Below are 21,088 nucleotides of genomic sequence, written 5' to 3' on the forward strand. Positions count from 1 at the left end.
GCACCACGTGTCCCTTCACTCGTGGCCGTGTGCCCCCAGTGTCTGCCTCCCTCTTCACGTGGCCTTCTTTCCCTCTGTCCCTGGTCTCCCTCTGCCTTTCTCTTACGAGGACCCTTGTCATTGGGTTGAGGGCCCACCCCAATAACCCGGATGCTCTCATCTCAAGATCTTCTACTTAAGTGATATCTGCAAAGATCTTTTTTCCAGATAAGGTCTTCACAGGTTCTGGGGCTTCGGATGCGGACTTACCTTTGTGGGGGTGTCACCCTTCAACCCGCTACGAGTAGCTTCTGTTTATCAGGCACTTTAGCACCGCGCAGACTATCGGTGTCCAGTTCGTCCTTTCTTTAAAGGCAAAAACTCTGCGTGCACACACATTGCACTGTGGTATTGGCAGCTGGAGGCGGTGGGGGGGAGAACGTGGGTTTCTGACGGTCCTGATCCACTGTGCTATGCTTTATCACCAGCCCCCTTCCCTGGCCCACTCCGCTCCATTGCCTGGCCAGAGAAAACACAAGGAGACACAAACACGTCGGTGACAGCAGACGCTGGGGCCTCTCCCCTGAGCCCCAGGCTGCAGCCAGGGGGCCCCAAGCTGCTCTCAGGGATCAGGCAGCACAGAGGGCTCCAGGCTGTGCCTCTCCCTTTGCTCCGTTCCCCGGGGTGAGTCGTCCTTGCAGTCTGAGCCTCGGGCTCTTCCTCTGTAGAGGGAACTGAGCCCCTCCCCTGCCCCGTCTCTGCAGTGTCGCCACGTGCCCCTGTATCTGGAATGGGCTCCGGTGGGCGTCTTCTCCAGCTCCGCCCCGCAGAAGAAGGAACCCCGAGACCCCCCAGCAGGACCTGCGGAAGAGGGCGCAGCGGAGCCGGAAACCTGTAAGAGCTGAGGCCGGGGTGCCCTGGGGTGGCAGGCACGGGAAGGTGGGGGGGTGGGCGCTGCACTAAAGCGTATCAGATGTCTGGTAAAGTTCTTTGTTCGTCCTGGAAACCGGTGCGTCTCGGAAAACGTCCTTCGACAGGTAGAACGTAGAATTACAGGCGGGACGAAAGTAGCCAGCTTTTCTGCTCATCAGTTAAAGGTTGAAAAAAACTCCCAGAATCTACCAGCAGGGATTTGGAACAGAGCAGGTGAAAACGACCTTGTTTTATGCATCCACCAGGATGCCTGGCCAAGGACGGTGACTCCAGGGGAGATACATACTCTCCAGGTCCTTAGAGTAGCATAGCGCCCCCTGGTCACCGACAGCTGCAAGGGCAGGGACAGGACCACTGGCACCGAGACAGCATACTTCTTCTTTGTCGGACTGCTGTGCACCTTGCAAGGCATTTTGTGTCCCCAGACGCCACCCACTAAGTGTCAGGAGTGTCCCCAGTGCTCATGACTTCCCGAAACACCACCTGCATCCCCTGGGTGTTCCCCAGATGCCCCCAGGAGGGGAGAAGCACCCACGGGGCCATGACCACACCCTAGAATCAAAGACCTTGAGAAAAGTTTTGAAAAGGACCGGGGGTCCTGTTATCCATGTGTTGGGACTTTGCTCACCAGCAGCGTCCGCTTTCATACCTGCCCCCTGTAGGGTTACCTGTTTATTAAAATAAGAATTGAAAAAATAAGTCTCCCATCGGTCCTCTCCATCATCCCCAGAAAGGCTGTTTCACAGCAGAAACGGGGCGAGCGGAGTTCTCATTAAAGAACACTCCTTTATGGGCATCCGGGTGGCTCAGTCGGTTAAGCGTCCGACTTTGGCTCAGGTCACTGTCTCATAGTTCATGCGTTCGAGCCCCGTGTCGGGCTCTGTGCTGACAGCTCAGAGCCTGGAGTCTGCTTCGCATTCTGTGTCTTCCTCTCTCTCTGCCCCTCCCCTGCTCCCACGCTGTCTCTCTCTCCCCCTCAAAATAAACAAACATTAGAAAATTTTTTTTAAAAATTGCATTTAAAGAACAGCCCTTTAATTGATTAGAGCTCACAGTCCATACCTGCCCCCCCTCTCCCCCCAGCCCCCGACGCCAGGCTGGCTGCATTTGTCACGTCCTCGTGAGTCAGCAGAGCCTTCTTCAGGACTAGCCCAGTCAGCACACGGCACTCGGAGCCACTTCAGTCTCTGTGTTTCGAGGCTCCGGGAGCCTGCCTCCCTGGTCAGCAGGGTTACTGGTTGTTGGTGTGAACCTTCCAAAGCCCTTCCCTACCCCCTGTTGGTGAGTTCGTTTTGTCCACACAATGGATTAGGGTTCCCTTCAAAACCTGCTTCCGTCTCCATCAGAAACAATTCTTGTAATGTAGTCATGTTTTTTTTTTTTTTTGATTTATTTTTTATGTTTATTTTTGAGAGAGAGAGAGAGAGAGAGAGAGAGAGAGAGAGACAGTGCAAGCAGGGGAGGAGCAGAGAGAGAGGGAGACCCAGAATCTGAAGCAGGCTCCAGACCCTCAGCTGTCAGCACAGCTGACGCGGGACTCGAACCCACGAACCGTGAGATCGGGACCTGAGCCAAAGTCAGATGCTCAACCAATGGAGCCACCCAGGCGCCCCAGTGACGTAGTCATGTTTCCTACCCAATGAGCCACCACCCTAAAATCATCAGCGGCCTTAGAGTTCACTTGCTAAACCCAAACCTGACTGATATTTTTTGGCCACAGCGAGCCCTCCTTTCAAGCTCGCTGATTTGCCGGAAGCAAAGGACCCTCTCCTACCTGCTTGGCAGGACCACTGAGGCTGGTGCCTCCCTCGGTGACCACTGCCACGTGGCCACACTCGTTTGCGTGTTTCCTGGCGTGGCCCTCCGTCCACTCGGCTCTTCTAACGCTCATTTCATTCGTCGGTTTTTCTTGTTGAATATCCACGGCGAGCCACGAGGGCAAGGCGCGGCTGTCTTGTGCCCTGCCGGGGGCCCCGCGCCCTGTGAGGCCCCAGGCCTAGACTGGCGCCGTTGAACGTGTGTGGATGGAGTGAATGGTGCCCGAAGAAGGGTTTCTGCACCTCTGTCTGGGCCCGTGAAAGGCGGGGGCTGCTCCCCCTGGCCTTTGTGTCCCAAGCCTCTGGCCCACGGTGGGAGCTTGGGGACGGACGGTTTGTCGTCCGGTGACAGCCCGCGTCAGAGCGGAAAGGGACCGTCACGGCTCCCGCCGTGCGGACCGATTGAAGCCCACCCCATGAGCTACCCTCTGCTGTGTTGTAATCTTTTCCCGCTTCCTGGGGTCGCGCCTTGGACGGGCTCATTTCCTTGCCGTCCATCTGTTTGGCTTCCCCGTTAGCAAGTCCATTCCGCAAGGCAGCTGCCTTGTCCACTGGCTGCCCGGTGGGACAGCGGTGCGGATGAGTCCACGGGCGACTGCTCCATGCCGGGCCTTGCGCTGAGCACTTTGGTGCTTCCGTGCGCAGCGCAGAGCTCCTGGGGAATCTCCGTCTTCCTTGTCGGCCCCTCTTAGCCCTGCGGCCGAGCGAGCCGCCGTCCTCTGGTGCTCAGTTTCTGCATCTGTAAAATGGGCATGATGACCATCCCGACCTCGCAGGGCTCTGGGGAGGGTATGGTAGATCACCGTTCCTCCGCCTCCGTTGTTCATTCAGCAGCCGAAGCCGGAGCGGATGGCCTGTCATTTCAGCGGCGGGCACCAGCTTCTGCTGAGTGGGGCTGAGCGGGGCTGACCCCAGTGGGTGCGACACAGACCCTCTTGCCCAGAAGAGGCCCGAGGGGCACAGACAGGGCTGTTGGGGGGCGGCTGAGATGTCACACTAGCAGTAGGAATGGGCCCCGCGTACAGAAGCATTCTGGAGCTCACCGCGCAGGGGCTCTGCCGAGGCGTCGAACCCCAGTCTGCCCCGCTGCACCCCGCTTTCCGGGGCCTTTGTGGCCGTGTTGAGAGCATCCCACGCAGACTCCGGCCTGGCAGGCCCTGCCTCTCGGGGCTGACGAGACTCACACAAAGGAGGCCACGGAGCCCGGCGGCAGGCCCGATTTCAGATGCGAAGCTGTGCGTGTCTGGACCGATTTCGGGCCCTGCTGCGTCCCCCGTTACTAGGTGAATTCCCACAGAGCTCACCTCCTGTGCCTCCGTTTGCCCTTTCTGTTCCTTTCTTACACGAATCGCATCCATGACCCTCTTCCCAGCCTCCTGTGCTCTTTTTTCACATGCTCCTCCCCCACACTCGCCCGGGCCTCCACCTTGTTCCTGAAGCTTCCCCGACCCCCGTCCCCGTTGCGTGGGGACTCAACCAGCCCCCAAGCCCTAGATTTTCTCAGGCTCCAAAGGAAGGGAGCGGGGAGGGGAGTGGACAGAGCTTTTTTTTTTTTTTTTTTTCCCCACCCCTCCTTCCTTTCTGCAAAGCCCTCCATTCTCTGTACCGGTCTCCAGGGAGGGGGACAGTGTGTTTTATCTCCCCACAACCAAGACCCTCACCTCCAGATAAAGGGCTCAGAGTCGGGGGAGGTCCTGAAAAGCTGCTTGCAACTGATAAGAGTCTCTGCTGTCAGCCTTCAGCGCCCAGAGCTGGGAAGGGAGGGGGGAGCCACAGTAAATTCTGCGGCCTGATTATAATAAAGCCCCATGTGGCGATGCGTGACTGCGTTTTATTGTGCTAACTACAGATGGAAGCACATTCTCCCCTGCCTGTCCCAGCCCCCTCCAGCCCACCTTGCTTTTAAATCCTTACCCCCTCCCCCTCCACGCGCACCCCCACCCTCTGGCCCAGCCCTGCTTCCTTTCTTGCTTTCCTCTTTCTCTGGTTCCTGGTGATTTTGTTGGCAAACATCTGTTTGAGTTTCGTAGTATCTCGTTTTTCCTTCTCGTCTTTGTCTCCCCAGTCTGGCCCGGAGCAGAAGTGCTTTTTTCAGAAACGACCTTTGGCTTCCCGGCCGTGGCACCCGGCGTCTGGATGCAGGCACGGGCCCCGGCAGGGCCTGGCCTGGCCACTCGGGGAGCGGGAGCCCTTCTCAGGGAGGTGGCCAGCGGGGACGCAGTTCCCCAGACTCCGAACTGTGGCACAGACAGCCCGCCCTGCAGGGAGAGAGCTGTGGGGTCCCTGCAGCCACTCTCTTTCTCTCTTGGCTGCAGGCCTCAGGGTTAGGGGCCTAGGACATTTCCCCCCAGATTTCTCATCAAGGCCTTGCCGGGCAGTGTGTGCAGTGTGGGCGTTTGGGGTGATGTTAAGACCGATGAGACTGTTCTAGATCACCATAGGCCCAAGCACTGTTCCTACAGGCCTCATGATCATCTTCTGAGTGGACCTTCTTGTAGTCATTCCCTGCTTCAGATCGCAAGAAGGAAGCACAGAGATGTTTAGTGACTTACGTGAGGTCGTGCCACTGGAGGGAGCCGGATGCCCCCAGAGCTGCGGCACCGAGGTCTGTGCCCTGAGCTGCCACCCTGCAGTTCCTCTCAGTCACACTAAGTGCCATTTGCAGGGCACCACCTGCATTCCAGGCACATGCCAAGTGCTGGGCATACTCATCATCCGTAGATATTTTTGGAGCATCTGCTCTGGGCCCAGCGTTGGGGACGTAGTGGTGACTGAGTCAGACGTGGTCGCATCCTCAAGGAGCTCCCCTGATAGCCAGGGACATAGAGAAGTACTCAGATAAGGTGATTTCATGATGGAGTAAGGGCTTTGAGTCGAGGAGCCCAGGGGAATGTGTTGGCACGTGGCCAGGCCTGGGCTGGAGACCCCTGGAGCTGGAGTGGACAGGAAGTGCTCTGAGGGGAGGACACTGAGCTGAGACCTGACAAGAAGCCAGGCCTGGAGAGATGAGACAGGAGCACAACAGGCCGAGGGGACTGCAAATGCAAAGGCCCTGTGGTAGGGCTGGGTTTGGCAGGCTTCGCGTCAGAACGGAGGCCAGTGCAGCTGGAGCGGGCGAGAGGGGACAGACAAGGTGGGACGTGCTGGGGAGACCATCGAGGAGGCTACTCAGTCATCTAGACGAGAGGCAACGATGCCTGGGCCCAGAGACCCCATGTGTGGATGGAGTCGTGGCCACTGGTATTTCCAGACGACTCAGCAGAGTGCAGGTGTGTGTGTGCATGCACGCGTGTGCACATTTAGCTCCGTGTTCCAGATTGAGGATGCTGAGGGGGGGTGGTCACGCCGGTCACACAGAGCCACACCCATAGCGCCTGGCATCATCGGGACTCTGACCTAGGTCACTCATTCCTAAGGCCTGTGTGCTTTTCACAGCTCGGTGCTTCCTGGCTCGTCTGTGGGCCCCCTTCTTGATTTTTCCAGGCCCCCCCCCCCCATTTTCAGCAGATCTCAAGACTGGTGCCCTTGTCTCGTCAGTTGTTCCAGCATCCCCGGGGCAGTGAGCGGTGCAGGCAGGTGGCTGCTGGAGACACAAAGGTTTAGAGAAGGAACAGACACTTCCGTGCCGTTGGAGAATGGACGGGCCACGTTTAATCACGCCTTTCATCTGAACCTGGGCGTTCTTCCCGCACGTCGGGGGTCAGGGCCGTTGGTCGGCCCGTGAGCAGCTGGAGGAGCCGGTGAGGCAGGCCGCTACACGCCCAGGGAGGAAGTAGGTCCTGGCCGCCCCCACGGTCCCCTCGGTCTTCCACTCCCCGTGGCCGGGCTCCGCCTGCTGTTCCTGGGGCGCCAGCCCTAACCGTGAGCGCAGCTCCGCCCTCCCTCAACCCGAGCATCACAGCTCCTGCCCCTGCCCCTTGTTGCCGCTCTTTGACGCCACCGCCACCCCCACTGCTGTTTCCTCTGTAAAAAGAATGTCTGTAGTCTTCCGTGAGTCTCTCTCCCAGCCTGAGGGTCCCTAAGATTTCGGGTTCAGGTGCAGCAGCCGCCAGCATTTTCACGGGCCGCCCACTGTTTGTGGTGTGGCTACCGTGGTCATTAACGAGGTGGTCCACCGGGGGCATCGAGCCCAGCGCCTGGTGCGTGGGGGGGGGGGGGTCTCATCGGCCTGCCTTCGCCCCTGCTTTTATCTCCAAGATGGGGAGTGCAAGGAGAGCCCAGTGGAAGGTCGTGGTTTCCGTTCCCGTTGAAGCTCTCGTGCAGAACCTGAGGGCTCAGCCTCTTTGCATAGCTTTGCTGCCCCGTCATTAGCAACACTTTGTCCACCCTGCTCTGCTTTGAACGCGCGGCCACACCACGGAGTCCCCTGCTGGGTAAACTGTGTTCGTTTCCCGGGTAGGGGAGGAGCCTTTGGGTTGATGTCTTCTTTTTTGTCCTGGAGCGAGGGTCTGGGTTCTGGGTTCACCTCCGATGGAGTGGGAGGGGCAGAGGCTGCCTGTTCAATTGATGTTAAACAGACGACATCACCACCGCCTCCCGTTACCATCGGGGCTTGAAAGGGTTGTTTTATGACAAAGCGGTTGAAGCTTAATCAGGACCCACGGGCCTTAAGCTCGGCCCAGAAGGGGCAGGGGAGACAGATGGGAGACGGTGTGGGTACTTGGCGTGAGAGCGAGGGGATGGGTTTGAACCCCAAGGAGCTTGGACTGTTTGAGTGCAGGTGTGCAGGAGGAGAGGGCTGTGTCGGTCAGCCTGGAGGCAGCACGCGCAGCGGCCTCCCTGGGGCCTGTGCCGGGATTGGCTCTGTGCACAGGGACGGGCCACCTGCTCAGAACCTCCCTGGAGCGAGGGCGCAGTCTCATGACTGCTCTGAGGGACCTGCGGGATGGGGTTCAGTCTCCCCAGGAAATTGCCCCAAGGAGGAGGTCCAGAAGCTTGTAGGCGGAGGTGGGATGTGACCGTGGACCCTGATCGCGTGACTCGGGGAGGTTGGACCGACCCGGACACATTTCCTCATAGCAGGACTTCTCAGAGGTCACAGTGCTGTTCGCAGTCTTCCGAGGCTTCTGTCACCCCTGGGCGACCCTGAGCTGCGGCCACACATACCCGCCTGCTCATGCACAACCTCGTGTCTGCTCTTCCCTCTTCCTGAAATGCTGTTCCTTCTGAGTATGCGTGGCGAGAGGGCTGGGGGGACGGAAACAATAGCCCTCTGTGATCCCGGCCTCCAGAAACACCCCGGAGCACATCCTGTGTCCCCTTCCAGCATCGCCTCCCTGTGTGTGCGCCCCAAAATTGTGTGCACAGAACGTGATTGGGCTTAGACTGTTTACTGTTTCATATCTTAATTTCTCTCTTAATTTTTATATCATAAGCATCGTTCTGTGTCATTACACATTCTTTGCAAACATCATTTTTTTTATTATTTTTAATTTTTTTTTAATGTTTATTTATTTTTGAAGGAGAGAGAGAGAGACAGAGCGTGAGCGGGGGAGGGGCAGAGAGCGAGGGAGACACAGAGTTGGAAGCAGGATCCAGGCCCTGAGCGGTCAGCACAGAGCCCGATGCGGGGCTCGAACCCACAAGCTGTGAGATCATGACCTGAGCTGAAGTCGGAGGCTTAACTGACTGAGCCACCCAGGCGCCCCAGCAAACGTTATTTTTAATGAGCACGTATCATCCCAGCCTGTGGTAGCACTGTTCCTAGGGTCCTATTTATCAGTACTTAGTAGTTTGTGTCTCTCTTTTTTTTTTTTTTTTTTTTTAATTTTTCGATGCTGGGTATAACTCTGAACTTGTCTTGTTGCAGTAGATGAGGCGTGCTCAATATATGTGGCTCCCTGAAGTTCTGTATATTGGGAATTTTAATTGAACGTAACATCTCTTAGGTTCGTGGGGTATTTAGAGGGTTCTAACTTTTGCTCCCATTCTGTATTCTGTCATTTTTCCGGAAGTTTTGAGTCGTGTTTCAGCTTGAGAACTCGGCTGTGTCTTGTTTTGAGGTTTGTGGTTCAGTGAAACAGCTCACGCAACAGTTTATTTTGAAGTTTAGATTGACACGGCTTAGTCCAAGGCTCAGGCTTCTGGTCTGTGTCTCGTAGTCCTTTTTTTTTAAATTTGTATTTAAGTGTATCTGTTTTGAAAGAGAGAGAGAGAGCGCAAACGGGGAAAGGGCAGAGGGAGGGAGAGCGAGCATCCCAAGCAGGCTCCACACTGCCAGCGCAGAGCAGAGCCCGACGCGGGGCTCGAACTCATGAACTATGTGATCGTGACCCGAGCTGAAGTCAAGAGTCAGACGCACAACTGGCCGAGCCATCCCAGTGCCCCGCCAGAGGCAGGATGCAGGACAGCCTCACCCCTTCCCCGTCTTCCCCCAGCCCCCTAAGAGTTGCTGGAACCCAGCGCAAGCTAGGAATCGGGGCCCCTTCCTGAAGCCGCCCAGAGGCAGAACCCCTCTGATCTAGCACGTTCCGTGCTTTCGGCCCCGGGGCTTAGACATTTAAGGGATTTCACATTTAACGAATTTGTGTTTTTTGCGGGGGGCGCGGGGACCCAGTGCCAGACAACGAGACCCCGGAAGGTGAAAAGCCAACAGAGAGAGGAGCTGAGGACGCTCCAGCGAAAGAGGAAGAAGAGGAGGAGGAGGAGGAGGAGGAGGAGAGCACCCCCGGGTGTACCCTGTTTATTAAAAATCTCAACTTTGCCACGACCGAGGAGACCCTGAAGGAAGTGAGTGATGGCTACAAACGGGGTGGGGGTCGTGGGCCCGGGAGGCCGTCCGCCGACATGGCGCCCAGGTTGATTCCGCCTGTGCGCGTGGCTCGTGCTAGTACGGAGTTGGACAACCAGCAGCCGGCCACTTGACGTGCCTGTGGGGCTGTCCCGTGGACCCCTCACCAGGGGACCTGAGCAGTGGCCAGACCAGCCGAGGGGCCAGGAGGGACACCCCCCTACACGGAAGGGGGTGTCGTCAGTGCTAGCATTGTGCATGCAGCAAACAGAGACTCCCGCCCCAGTTTTCTCTGGGGGGGCTAACTACCCAAAGGCAAACGTTAGCACCACCTCCTTGCCTGACGGGAGCATGCGGGAGACACAGGAATGAATGAGGGACAGTCCTGCCCGGAACCCCTGGTTGGGGTGTGGGTTGTGCATTCTTGGGAGGGAGGCAGAGGGTGAAAAGATGGGCATCTCCAAGCAGGTGTTTGGGAAACACCAAGCGGGGCCTGCCCTGAATGGGGTTGGGGGGCCTTCGGAAGGAATTGGCCAGAGACAAGCAAGTGGGGCCTCCAGTTCCAAAAGGTTGGGGTCTGCAAGCTCCCCCCACGGGTCTGAGAACCGCTTACGGGAAGACTCTCCGGTTCTGTGACCTGGGTTTGGCACATTTTTTTTTTTAACTGCATAAATCAGTGATGATCAGCAGTGACTATGATTGATTCCGGGAAAAAAAAAAAAAAAAAAAAAAATTTCACCAAAAGTACCAAAATAACTGATTTAAAAAAGTTATTTTGATTTCCGAGATTCCACAGATAGATTCAAGAGGTTTCCACTGAGTCCCAGAGGCGGGAAGTTGGCTGCTGGGTGGGAAGGAGGCCAGCCTGCATCTGGAGGGAGAAACTGGGAGAAACTGGAAGACTGGGAAACTCGTCTCCTCTCTGGGGGAGACGAGGTCAGAGCCTCCTCTCCGAGGCCATCTGGCCAAGGCTCTGTGATGTGGCCATCCTCTTGCCAGGCAGAAGGGTGGCCACGGCAGAGGGCCCCGGGCTAACACAGCAGCCTCTCCAGGGCAAAGATTGACCAGACCGAGCAACTAGAAACCCAGCCTTGAGCTTTGCACTGGCCGCTCCTGAACCTGTTGTGGTTCGGTGTGAGTTTGCTTTTGTGAAGAGGCACGCACCAGCCGTGACGCTCGCTGCAAATAGGGCAGTGCGGCTTGCGGTCTGTGTTTCGTGCCTGGTCTGCCGGCTCTCCCGGGTCCAGGACAGGACTGTCATCAGGAATCGATTTTCCCCAGAAGATGCACCCAAGCTTCAGACTTAGGCGCGTCCTCAAGAAGTGAGGACTTCTGGAACGGGGAGTCCCGGCCAAGGCGATGCAGTCCAGGTTCCTCCTGGATAGATGCGAGGACTGGGCTCCAGCCGGTTCACAGTCCCAGGGCCACCAGCCCATTGGAGGCGCTGTCAGAAACAGTATGCAGCCCGCAGGGCTCCCCTCGTGTTGCCCCGAGTTACGGGTCAGAACGCCTGGACGTGGATCCCAGTGTTAACGGCGCAACCCTGGCAAGCCCTTTGGGCTATCTGTGCCTCAGTTTCCCTCTCTGTAAAATGGGGATGTCAGGAGAATCTTTCCGCGGAGTTGTTTTAGAGATCTGCTTGGGACAAGCGAGATCATCCGAGTGCCTGACGCTTGGATTAAGAGAGTCTGTAAATGTCTGCCCCTTAAGCACAAGCCGGGCAGGAATCACAGCCCTCTTGGGGCCCGTGGTCACATACATGGCCTCCGTCTTTCGAGACGTGCCTGCACTGGTTGCAGGATTAGCCTGGACGTGCTGCTGATACATGTTGGCGTTCCTTTCCAGGTGTTTTCCAGAGTAGGAATGGTGAAGAGCTGCTCTGTTTCCAAGAAGAAGAACAAAACAGGTATTCTTTACGAAACTGCATCTGGAAAGGATGATTCCAGAAGAACCCGGCGCTTTGGGTGGAGGGGCAGGGATACCGCCCACTCTTCTGGTCCGAAGTGTTGCCCCCCTCAGACTCCCAGCGTCCCGCCTAAAATGGGCCCTCCTTCTCTGTCCCGGGAGACTCTAGCGTCCCGTGGGGGCAGCCGTGCCCATCAGGCTCTTTGCCTCCTTGGACTGGCCCGTGGTCTCATGTCATTTGATGGGCCACCAGGGTTGCCACTGTCCAGTAGCGGAAGCCTCTCCCTCCTCCCAGGACCTCTGGGCTCCGGAAGTTTTGTAGAGAATAGCAGGAAGGAGACCAGGCTTGGGCTTTCCCTCTTTGCTTCCAGAAGAAACAGCCCAGACGTGGACCCTGTGGACCATTGACCACGCTCCCCCCCGCCCCGGCCTGTGGGTGTCTGTGCCTTGCAGACAACCCTCATCTCCCCGTTACGCCTCAGCTGTTGGCTCGGGCCCTTGCTCCCCGCTTGTCCCTTCTCCGGCACCGGCTCCCTGCGCGTGACACACAGGCCACACGTCCTTCCTTTTGCCCGGCCGTTCAGTCCCCTCCCTCCCGTCGGGCAAGATTTACAGGGACGCCACCTGAGTCCGTCAGAGCCGTGACCTGAGACACAGATGAGCCAGTGGGGCACAGCGCAGGGTGACGAGGGGCCGGGTCCCAGCACTGGCGTCAGCACGTCAGCGTGAGGCTGGCGGGTGGGGATGGCGGTGGCCAGCCGGAGCAGGCGCACAGAGGAAGGGGGCCGGAGGGGCTGCTGCCACAGGGCACTGTCCCTGTGCGTCTTTAGGGAGACACAGGAGATGCCCTTAGAAAGGCAGGCCAGCCCCGGGTCGCAGGATGGCTCTTGGGCCCTGCAGAGGCGTCTGGGCTTTTCCCCAGAAGGGGAAAAAGAAGAGGCTTGCCGGGGCAAGCCTCGGCAGGAAGGTTTGAAGCAGACACGTGGCACAGGCGTTCGGGAGGTGCTCGTGTCCGCCTGCTGTCACGGAGCGCCACAGACGGGGGGGCTGCAGCGACACGAGTTTGCCGTCCCACGGTTCTGGAGGCCAGAGGTCCAAGGTCGAGGTTTCAGCGGCGTGGTTCCTCGTGAGGCAAGAGCCTGCTGCGCCCTTCCCCCACGGCTTGTAGGTGGTGGTCTTCATGCTCACGGGGGGGGCTCCCTTTGCCCGAGCCTGTCCTGTGGCCAGATGCCTCCCCTTTTGAAAGGGCACCAGTCATGCTGGGTGCCCTCACGCCCGCATTTTTCGCTTGATCGTCTCCGTAAAAGAGCCTTTCTCCAAATAAGGTCGCATTCTGAGATGCCGGGGCTGAGGCTTTCGACACAGGAATTGAGAGGGGGACCCAGTTCAGACCGTAGCAACCTGTTCCCCAGGGGCCGCAGGGCTAGTCTGGGACGTAAGAAAGGCAGCTAAGCACCAAGTAAGTGATACGAAGGCTCGGTTTGCCCCGGCTTCGGGAAAGGAGGCGACCCCTGACTTCCAGGCCGGCCGGGAGCGGGGCCGGGAGAGCTGCGCCCCCCCCCCCCCCCCCCGCTGTGCCCGTGGGTCGCGGTGTCGCTGTGCCACTCTCCGCGGTCAGCCACGGTGGAGCCCGCCTCCACGTTCGCCCCTCAGGAGCACTGTGGAGCGTATGTTGGAAATGGTTACCTGATCCGTCCGTGTTGCGGGCACCTCTCGCGACCTGCGCTTAAGGGCCCGTGTTGGAGAGCCCTGCTCGACGGGGCTCATCATCCGTCCCTCACCGCGTGAGGGAACCCGGCCGCCTGTGTGCCAGGGAGGGGGCCGCGGGAGGCCGTGGAAAGCACCCTCAGCAGGTTGTCGAGGAGACATTCGTAAGGACAGGGCCAGATGCGACGGTGAGGGCCGAGCAGAAGGGACCCACGGGGGATGTTGAGGCAGAGGGGAGCGTCAAGCGGAAGAAGCCCGTGAGCCCCAAGGGCCGCCGCGGGGGGGGGGGGGGGGGGGGGGGCCACCCCCCACCCGAACCCCCCCCCCACCCCCCCCCCCACCCCCGGGGGGGGGGGGGGGGGGGTGCGTGCGAGGAAGCCGGGCCCCCAACTTTTTCTTCTCCACCTGCCAGTCTCCGATCGGGGCTTCCCATTGGCTACACCCCACAGGAAACCAGAAGGTCGGGGAGCCCAGGTGGTGCAGCCCGCGGAGGTCAGGCTCCCAGGGTAGGAGCCGGGCAGAGGGCGGGTCCGCTCAGCGTCAGGGATCGGGTGACAGACTTGACTGTCTGTAGTTGCCTTTCACATGCTCCTCCGTGCCCTCCAAATATCCCGTGTGCACAGACCCCCACAGACCACCCTCGGCCTGGAGTCTGCCAGGAAGAGCTTTCCGGTGTCTGAGGTTGCCACAGGGTGGCCCTGGCTGGCAGCCAACAGCCCGCTCGGGCAGAGACTCCCTTCTGTGGCCCACAGAGCCGTGTTTGGACAACGCACGGGGTTTCCTGCTGCACGGGGGCCCCATTTGGTAGCACGGGCAAGCAGTGCCCCGGGAGGGGCTCGGGTCTCACAAACCACACGGTAGATGCGAAGAAGGGACTGTTGTGTGGGTCGAAGGTGACGAGTCTCGATCCTCATCTGGACCCGCCAAATTCGAGCCAGTCCTCTGAGCTCCACTGTGAAAAAATGAATATACCTGCATGACATGCAGGGGAGGAGGCACGTGTCCCATTCCGTGACATAGGGCAGGATGTCATTAGACACACGCCCTGTAAAATCTCCCCCCCCCCCCCCGCCGCCCACATGATACATAGGTACGTAACGCGCACGCATCTAAAGTCAGGAAGCAAACGTCCCCGATGCTTTCGAGCTCTCCCTCGCTCTCTGAACCCTTGTGCCTCACTACCTAGAAGTGGGGGACCAGCTAGGTTCAAAGAATTCAGCCGCTCTCCCTGTCCGAACTTGGTATCTGAAGCCCAGGACCAGCCGTCGTCGGATGGTCAGAAACACCCGTAAAGACTTAAGCCTCTGGTGCCTTTGACTTTCATGCGTGTATCCGTCGCGTGCATTGTGTGTGGAAGCAGGGGACTGCCTAGGTAGGGACTGTGCAGCTTGTCACAGCGATGGTCATCCCTGTTCGTTCCTGCTCCCTCCCAAAGGCGGAATCCTGTTAGGAAGTTAATTATCATGCCAATCATCTCTTAATTAATAGTCGGCTGGGCCTCAGGTGACGGCTATATAACTTCGTTGGCTGATTCTTCAAGATGACTGGTAATAAACGGGACACCGGGAGCTAAAATCTTTTTGGGAACGAAATGGGGTATGAGGAAGGGAGCAAAGAGGGGACGTCTAGGGGTCCGCCGGAGCCCCTGCCCTTGGGTTCGCGCTCTTTCTTCGCCTTTCTGCTCCCCCCACCTCACCTCTCTTTCTGACTCTCCTTTAGGAGAGCTGCTCTCCATGGGATTTGGGTTCGTGGAATACAGGAAGCCGGAGCAGGCCCAGAAAGCTCTCAAGCAGCTCCAGGTAAGGGTGGGGATTTCAGCTGAGATCCATGGAGGTGCTTGGTAGGTGGTGGTGGGGGGGGGGGGTCCGGGGGCAGGGAGGGTGGAGGGTGGGGGTCCGGCCTGTCAACACTCCTGAAGTTAGCGGGAATGTGGGTAAGTCCACATTTTCTTGGGTCCCTCGCTTCCTCCAGTTCTCCAGGGCACTGTGGCCCAAGAAAAATGAAGAATCTTCTTCAGCGCTCTGTAGTCGTGGTAGTGCGTTCGCGAATCCACAGCTCTGTGCCAGATCTGGGGGAGGCTGGCAGAGCGGATCTCTGAATAAATACGCAAGACCAGGTCACGAGAAGTGCTTGGATGGAAATAAAGCAGGCATCGTGATGGGCAGAGAGGGTTACTTTACATCGTGTGAGGGAGGCCTCTCTGAGGATGTGACCATTGAGCTGATCGCTAATTGACAAGAAGGAGTCAGCTACACAAAGATCTAGAGGGGGAGCAGTCTAGGAGGAATACACAGCATGTGCAAAGGGTCTGAGGCAGGGACTCTGAGGTAGGTATGAGCTTAGTATGTTTGAGAGGCAGAAAGAGGCCATTGTGGCTGGAGTGGACCGTGTGTGGGCCCAGATCTTGTCAGCCTTTTAAGGACCGTGGAGTCCGGTGTAAAGGCAGTGAGATTCTGTCGGAAGGCTTGGAGCACTTTGGGGAAGGGACTGGTTTATGCTTCTGGACGGTCTCTCCCGCTGCTGTGCGGAGAGTGGATGACAGTGGGGCAGGTGAGAAACCACGGAGTCGTCCAGGCAGGAAAGGGTGTTGGCCTGGGTCGGGCGGAGGCAGGGAAGATGAGGACAAGGGGACTAGACTCTGAGGTGTTAGGGCAGGGACTCCACACAGAACGGGACCTCCTGCGGGGCCCGAAGTGCAGGATCAGATCAGGCGCCTGGAGCAGGAGGGAGCTGAGCTGGGACTGCGGGGAGCGGCACGGCCTGGGATGGGCTCCTCCCCCGTGAGGCAGGCCTCTGCCCGAGACCGCGTCCTCCGCACTCTTCCCCGATGCCGCACATCCCAGGCCCTTTGGTGGCTTTGCGGGCGGGGAGCAGTGCCCTCCCTTCTTTATGCGGACCCACTCGTTCCCTGCCGTCTTTGCTGACCCCTCGTTCTGCAGGCCGAGCGCTCCTGACCGTGCCTGCAGGTCAGGCTTCTAGACCCAAGTCCCTGGAAGAGCTTCAGGGGGTCCAGGGACCCTTTTAAGCCATATTCCGGATGTCCTATGTCTGTGCGCACCGGACAAAGAGGGCCTGGCCTGAGGCCAGGTGGCGTGAAGGTGAAGGAGAGCTGAATCGGGCCACGTGCACGGGAGCCTGCTCACCTTACCCGGCTCTCGCTCTCTCTCTGGCAGGTGCCCCTGGGCCAGGCACGGCTGGGCTGTTCTCAGGGTGGGAAGGGCGCCCACAGGGGGCCCCCGCCCTGTCCCAGCAGAACTTCTGGCACAGGAGAGAGGCCCTGGGGGGTATAGGAAATGTAACCGGGCGCTTAGTTCATCTGATGGTTTTTGTAGGATTTTGATGACCTTGCCCTTGGCTCAGGGCAGCTTCCCGAAGGGCCGAGTTGGATTTGGGTGGGATGACGGGGAGGTAACGCCTCCGGGGCCTCCGCTCTCTTGGAAAGCTCTGCTGTCTACCAGGGCTGCATATCCAGACACCCTTGGGGGCCAGTGGGCAGCGTGAGGGCGTGAGGGGGCAGCATCACCCAGAGCAAAAGCTGGACGCTCGTGCCCTGTCGAGAGGGCGGCCGCTTCTTAGCTTCAGCCAGTTACGCCTCGTGGGGCGCCTCTCTGGCGTTTGATTTGTGTGCTGTTTTTCAAAGAGACACTGGCAGTCCAACTTTGTCATCGGGTGCCGCGTAGGCATTTAGCTGGCATTGGCTCTGCACGTCCAGTGGTCCATTCTCTGCCACGTAACGCAAGATTCTGTCAAACTCCACCTTGCACGTGTTGCGTTCCGTACCTCCCTGTGTGCGTACATGTGTGCACGTTGCCACAAAGAATCGTTTACACAGAACTACCCGGGCTATATCTTATGGGAGACGTAAGGGATCGTCGAGGGTAATTTTGCTAATACTCCAGTTTTGCCTTAAGGGACCCCCGTGAGAGCCTAGCTTTCACTACACCTCCTCTGCGGTTTAGAATTTTTTTTTTTTTTAAGCACACAGTCTAGCCTGAACTCTTGCTGCAAGCCGGACCAAAGGGGCTTGCTTTGCCTAAAAATGCTTACAAACGATGGAAAATTCGGTGCCCCTTGATTGGCATAAAGGCCAAGGCCCACGCACGGCTCAAGAGGGCATTGGAAGGCTGGGTCTGTGTGACCACCGGCTGCTGTCTGGGCTCGGCCTGAGCCACTTCTCTGTCCTTGATTCCAGCTGGCCCCGCTGCCCGGGGATAGTCCCCCCTCTGAAGTTTCCTTCCCTCTCCGCTGACGCCCGCTCTGTTGGAGAGCAGCGGGGTGGGCAAGTGTTGCTGGGGAGACAGGGTGACAAGCTGTGTGGTCTTATCTCTTAGGGTCACATCGTGGACGGCCACAAGCTGGAAGTGAGGATCTCGGAACGAGCCACGAAGTGAGTCTTCATTGCCGGTCCTTTCTGCTCTGGGGCTGGTGTATCGTCTTCCTGATTAAGGTGACGTCCCATTTGCCAGCTCCGAGGCCCGTTTCTGAGATGAACTGGGACCACTCCAGTCCTTTGAATAAATATTTAACGCACATTTGTCGTAATACGAGGAGCAGGAGCGGGAGGAACCAGCACATTCTGCTCATCTTGGTGTTATAAATAAACCAACAAAGAATTGCCAGTTGCTGGTGCTCTGGACGAGCCAGAGAAGCGATAAAACCTTGATGTCCAGTTTTATAGGGCTTTCTTTCCTGGAGCTGGACACCGGAGCCCAGAGACAGCCTCCAGTTAATTTGAAAGAGATTCAGTCAGTGTTAAGAGTTGGAGACTGACCAATCTGCCCGGTGACCAGTTTCCTGAAGTAGTGTTTTAGTTTTGGGGTTTTTTAAAAAATATTTTTGGGGGGGCAGAGCACAAGCGGGAGAAGGGCAGAGAAAAGGGGGCACGGAGGCTCTGAAGCAGGCTCTGCGCCGACAGGCTGACAGCACAGAGCCCAAGGTGGGGCTCAAACCCACGCCCCGTGAGATCATGACCTGAGCCAAAGTCGGACACTTAACTGACTGAGCCGCCCAGGCGCCCCGTAAGATTTAGTTTTGTGCCTACGCTTCTACCCGCTTGCATGTGTAAATGAGCCGATAGGCCTGAGGTGCCCCAAACAGTGCCCAGCACGTGACGTGCCCAGCGCGAGTGTTGTTTTTATTGTCATTGTCAATGATCGTCTACCAGCCCCGGGCGATGAAGTAACCGCCTCTAACAGTCCTAGGGCTGGTTTAAGATCTCTCTTTGGTAGTTTTCAGCAAGTTGGGCATTTGTTGTGGTCGTTGAGCAGATGCTGCTTTTTCTTCCTTCTTTCTGTTTTCAATGCTACTTGGGAATCCAGCCCTCAGCCACCTCTGGTATTGTGCGCCCACCCGGTCTGTGCCGTGGGAGCATCCTCGGGGAGCAGGCCCGGTACGGGAAGGGCTCCTGAGCTGGGATGGAACAGTGAGCACCAGGCATTGAGCCCCACGGCCTCGGGTTCCAGTCTAGGAGCTGTGTGACCTTGGGTGGCTGACTTTGCCTGTGAATTAGTATGTGCTAACTAGAGGTTGTGCATGAAGCCTCTAGAACATGCTTTGCACATGAGTACTCAGCCAACAGTGGCAGTCTGTCTTTTCCGTTCCCTGTCTCGAAGGAGTCAAGCTAAAGTCACCTCACGGGCCTTCAGTCCCTCGCCAGTGTTGATTTAGTCATCCTTTTATTCAACAAACAAATTACGGAAAGCCCACTGTGTGCCAGATACTCTGCCCAGGTGCCAGGAATGGGGTTTCCTGGTGGTGTTCACGGTCTAGGGCAGCGTAATTGATAGAACCTTCTACAATAGTGGGATTCTTCGATCATGTTCCACATCTGTGCTGTCCAATGTGGCAGCCACTTGCTCATGTGGCATTTGAACACGTAAAGGTGGGGAGTACAGTTGTGTTAGTCATCTGTTGCTGTGTAACAGAGTATCCCAAACAGCTTAAAACAGCAAACACCTATTATTTCACCGTTTCCGAAGTCAGGAACTTGGGAACAGTTTAGCTGGGTACTTCTGTCTCCAGGTCTCTCAGGAGGTTTTGTTGGTCAGGGCTGCAGTCTCATCTGAAGGCTCCTCTGGGGCTAAAGGATCCGCTTCCAAAATGGCGCCCGCACATGGCTGTGGGCAGGAGACCTCAGTTCCTCACCACGCTGGCCTCTCCCTGGGATTGCATGAGGGTCTTTACAGCACCACAGCCCATTTTCCACTGAGCGAGTGATCCAAAGGACAGCAGGAAGGAAGCGGCAGTGTCGTTTATGACCTGGTCTCAGAAGTCACCATTGCTTCGGTCTTCTACTGGTCACGCAGACCTGCCTGATGGAGCACGGGAGGGGACTGCCCAAGGGCGTGAATACCGAGAGGCAGGGATCTCTGGGGACCATCTTGGAGGCTGGCTATCCCAGCAACTGGAGAGTTGAGTTTTGAATTTTGTTGCTTTAACGTAGACTTAACCGGCCGTATGTGGTTTGAGGCTACCATATTGGACAGCACAGTAAAGGGAAACATGAACGATATGTAATACGCGGTCAGGTGGTGGTGAGTGCCAGAAAGGAAAGCAAAACTGGGGGTGGGGGAGGGGGGTGTTGCTGCTTTAATGGGGATACCTAGGGAGGGCCTTCGAGGAGGTGACGTGAAGCAGATCTGAGAGAAGTGAGGCAACACGGTCGTCTTTATGACAACAGCTGCCATTTATTGAATGTTTGGCACATGGGGGGCACCACGCAGTGTCTGACAGGCCCTCAAACGGTATGACGAGGCCGGCACTCTTTTTAGGCCCATTCTGCACTTGAGGAGGCTGAGGCCCAGAGAAGCCAAATTACCTGCCCAAGATCACTCAGCTCCTATGCAACCCACTTGGCTTCCACACCCTGATCGTTCACTCCCCACTCACGACCCCGCGTCGCTTTGACGCAGTGGCAGGTTGCCCAGGGCGAGCAGGGGCACAGGTGAAGTGGGAGGGCATTAGAGATGGCCTTGCGCCCCGGGATGAGCTTCTGCTCCCACCCCTGGCCCGTCTTCAGGGCTAGCAACTGCTCCAGGCCTGTGGGCGAGGCTCTTGGGGCGTGTACTGGAAAGTCTCACGTAAGACCTTTGGGCCATCCGGGGTCTTTCCACATCTGGAAGGAGACAGTAGAGACCGGATGGGGTGAGGAGCTGGCCTCACCCTTCTCAGGGTTCCTCTCGCCAGTCCCTGATAGCCCCCGCGTCTCTCAGACGACGGGCAGGAGAGACCCAAGGGCGGGTGTGCTGACCGGGTGTCCACCGCCATCTTGAGAGGAAGATGGCTGTGCTCCGAATCACCCAGGGGAGACCGCCTTCCCCCTTTTCATCTCTGCCTCATCCACCCCAACTCCTGGAATCTCTCACCTGCCAAGAACATCAGCTCTTGGAGGGAGGGTGAGGGGGTTAGCGTAGGCCAGCAGCTGCCCACACCCCAGATAACTCGAACCTTCTCCCCTAATCGTCTAGGCCAGCTCTGATGTCCGCTCGGAAGAAACAAGTGCCCAGAAAGCAGACGACCTCAAAGATCCTGGTGCGCAACATCCCCTTCCAGGCCGACAGCCGGGAGATCCGAGAGCTCTTCAGGTGAGCAGCTCTCCTTCTGTCCACCGGTTGGCACGTGGTGGGGGGGAGCCTGCTGGAGCCTTGGCAGGTGGCCTTCGGGTCCTTGATGGCTCCACCGCAGGCCGGCCCGGTGGTCTTTCAAAGGTCATCTTTTGGCCGCCTTTGATTTATCTCTCTTGAACTCATGCGCCGTGAGCACTATGCAGAGAAAACTCGAAACAGCCAGGCCTCCTCCTCCAGAGGTGAGACAGAAAGAGAGGGCGGCTGGTGTTCTCTGTCCCCACCCGCAGCAGGATGGGGCGGGGGCCCTGGTGGCCGAGGCTCAGCATCTGTCTGAAACTCTTCCGGCCAAGTCATTCCTCTGGGTTTAGCCAGCGGCTCTCCACCCCGGTGGTGTTTTCGAGTCACCCGGTGACTTTCATAAACATACCTTTGCTCAGGCCCTGCCCCCGTGA

The 21,088-nt window shown here is 57.8% G+C and overlaps 1 protein-coding gene across 2 annotated transcripts in view; it reads left to right on the top strand.

Annotated features, from left to right (window-relative positions):
• The window catches only part of RBM19 (RNA binding motif protein 19), a 157,690-nt gene that overhangs the window by 28,418 nt on the left and 108,184 nt on the right, over positions 1–21,088 (top strand). For both annotated transcript variants that reach the window (XM_040443806.1, XM_040443807.1), the window contains exons 16-21: positions 744–873; positions 9,286–9,458; positions 11,305–11,365; positions 14,791–14,870; positions 17,403–17,458; positions 20,538–20,654. In XM_040443806.1, coding sequence (XP_040299740.1) covers positions 744–873; positions 9,286–9,458; positions 11,305–11,365; positions 14,791–14,870; positions 17,403–17,458; positions 20,538–20,654 — 617 coding nt within the window. The remainder of the gene's footprint in view (positions 1–743; positions 874–9,285; positions 9,459–11,304; positions 11,366–14,790; positions 14,871–17,402; positions 17,459–20,537; positions 20,655–21,088) is intronic.

The sequence above is a fragment of the Herpailurus yagouaroundi genome, unplaced genomic scaffold (genome assembly GCF_014898765.1).
Source record: "Herpailurus yagouaroundi ecotype Mexico unplaced genomic scaffold, PumYag 191, whole genome shotgun sequence".
Lineage (NCBI taxonomy): Eukaryota > Metazoa > Chordata > Mammalia > Carnivora > Felidae > Herpailurus > Herpailurus yagouaroundi.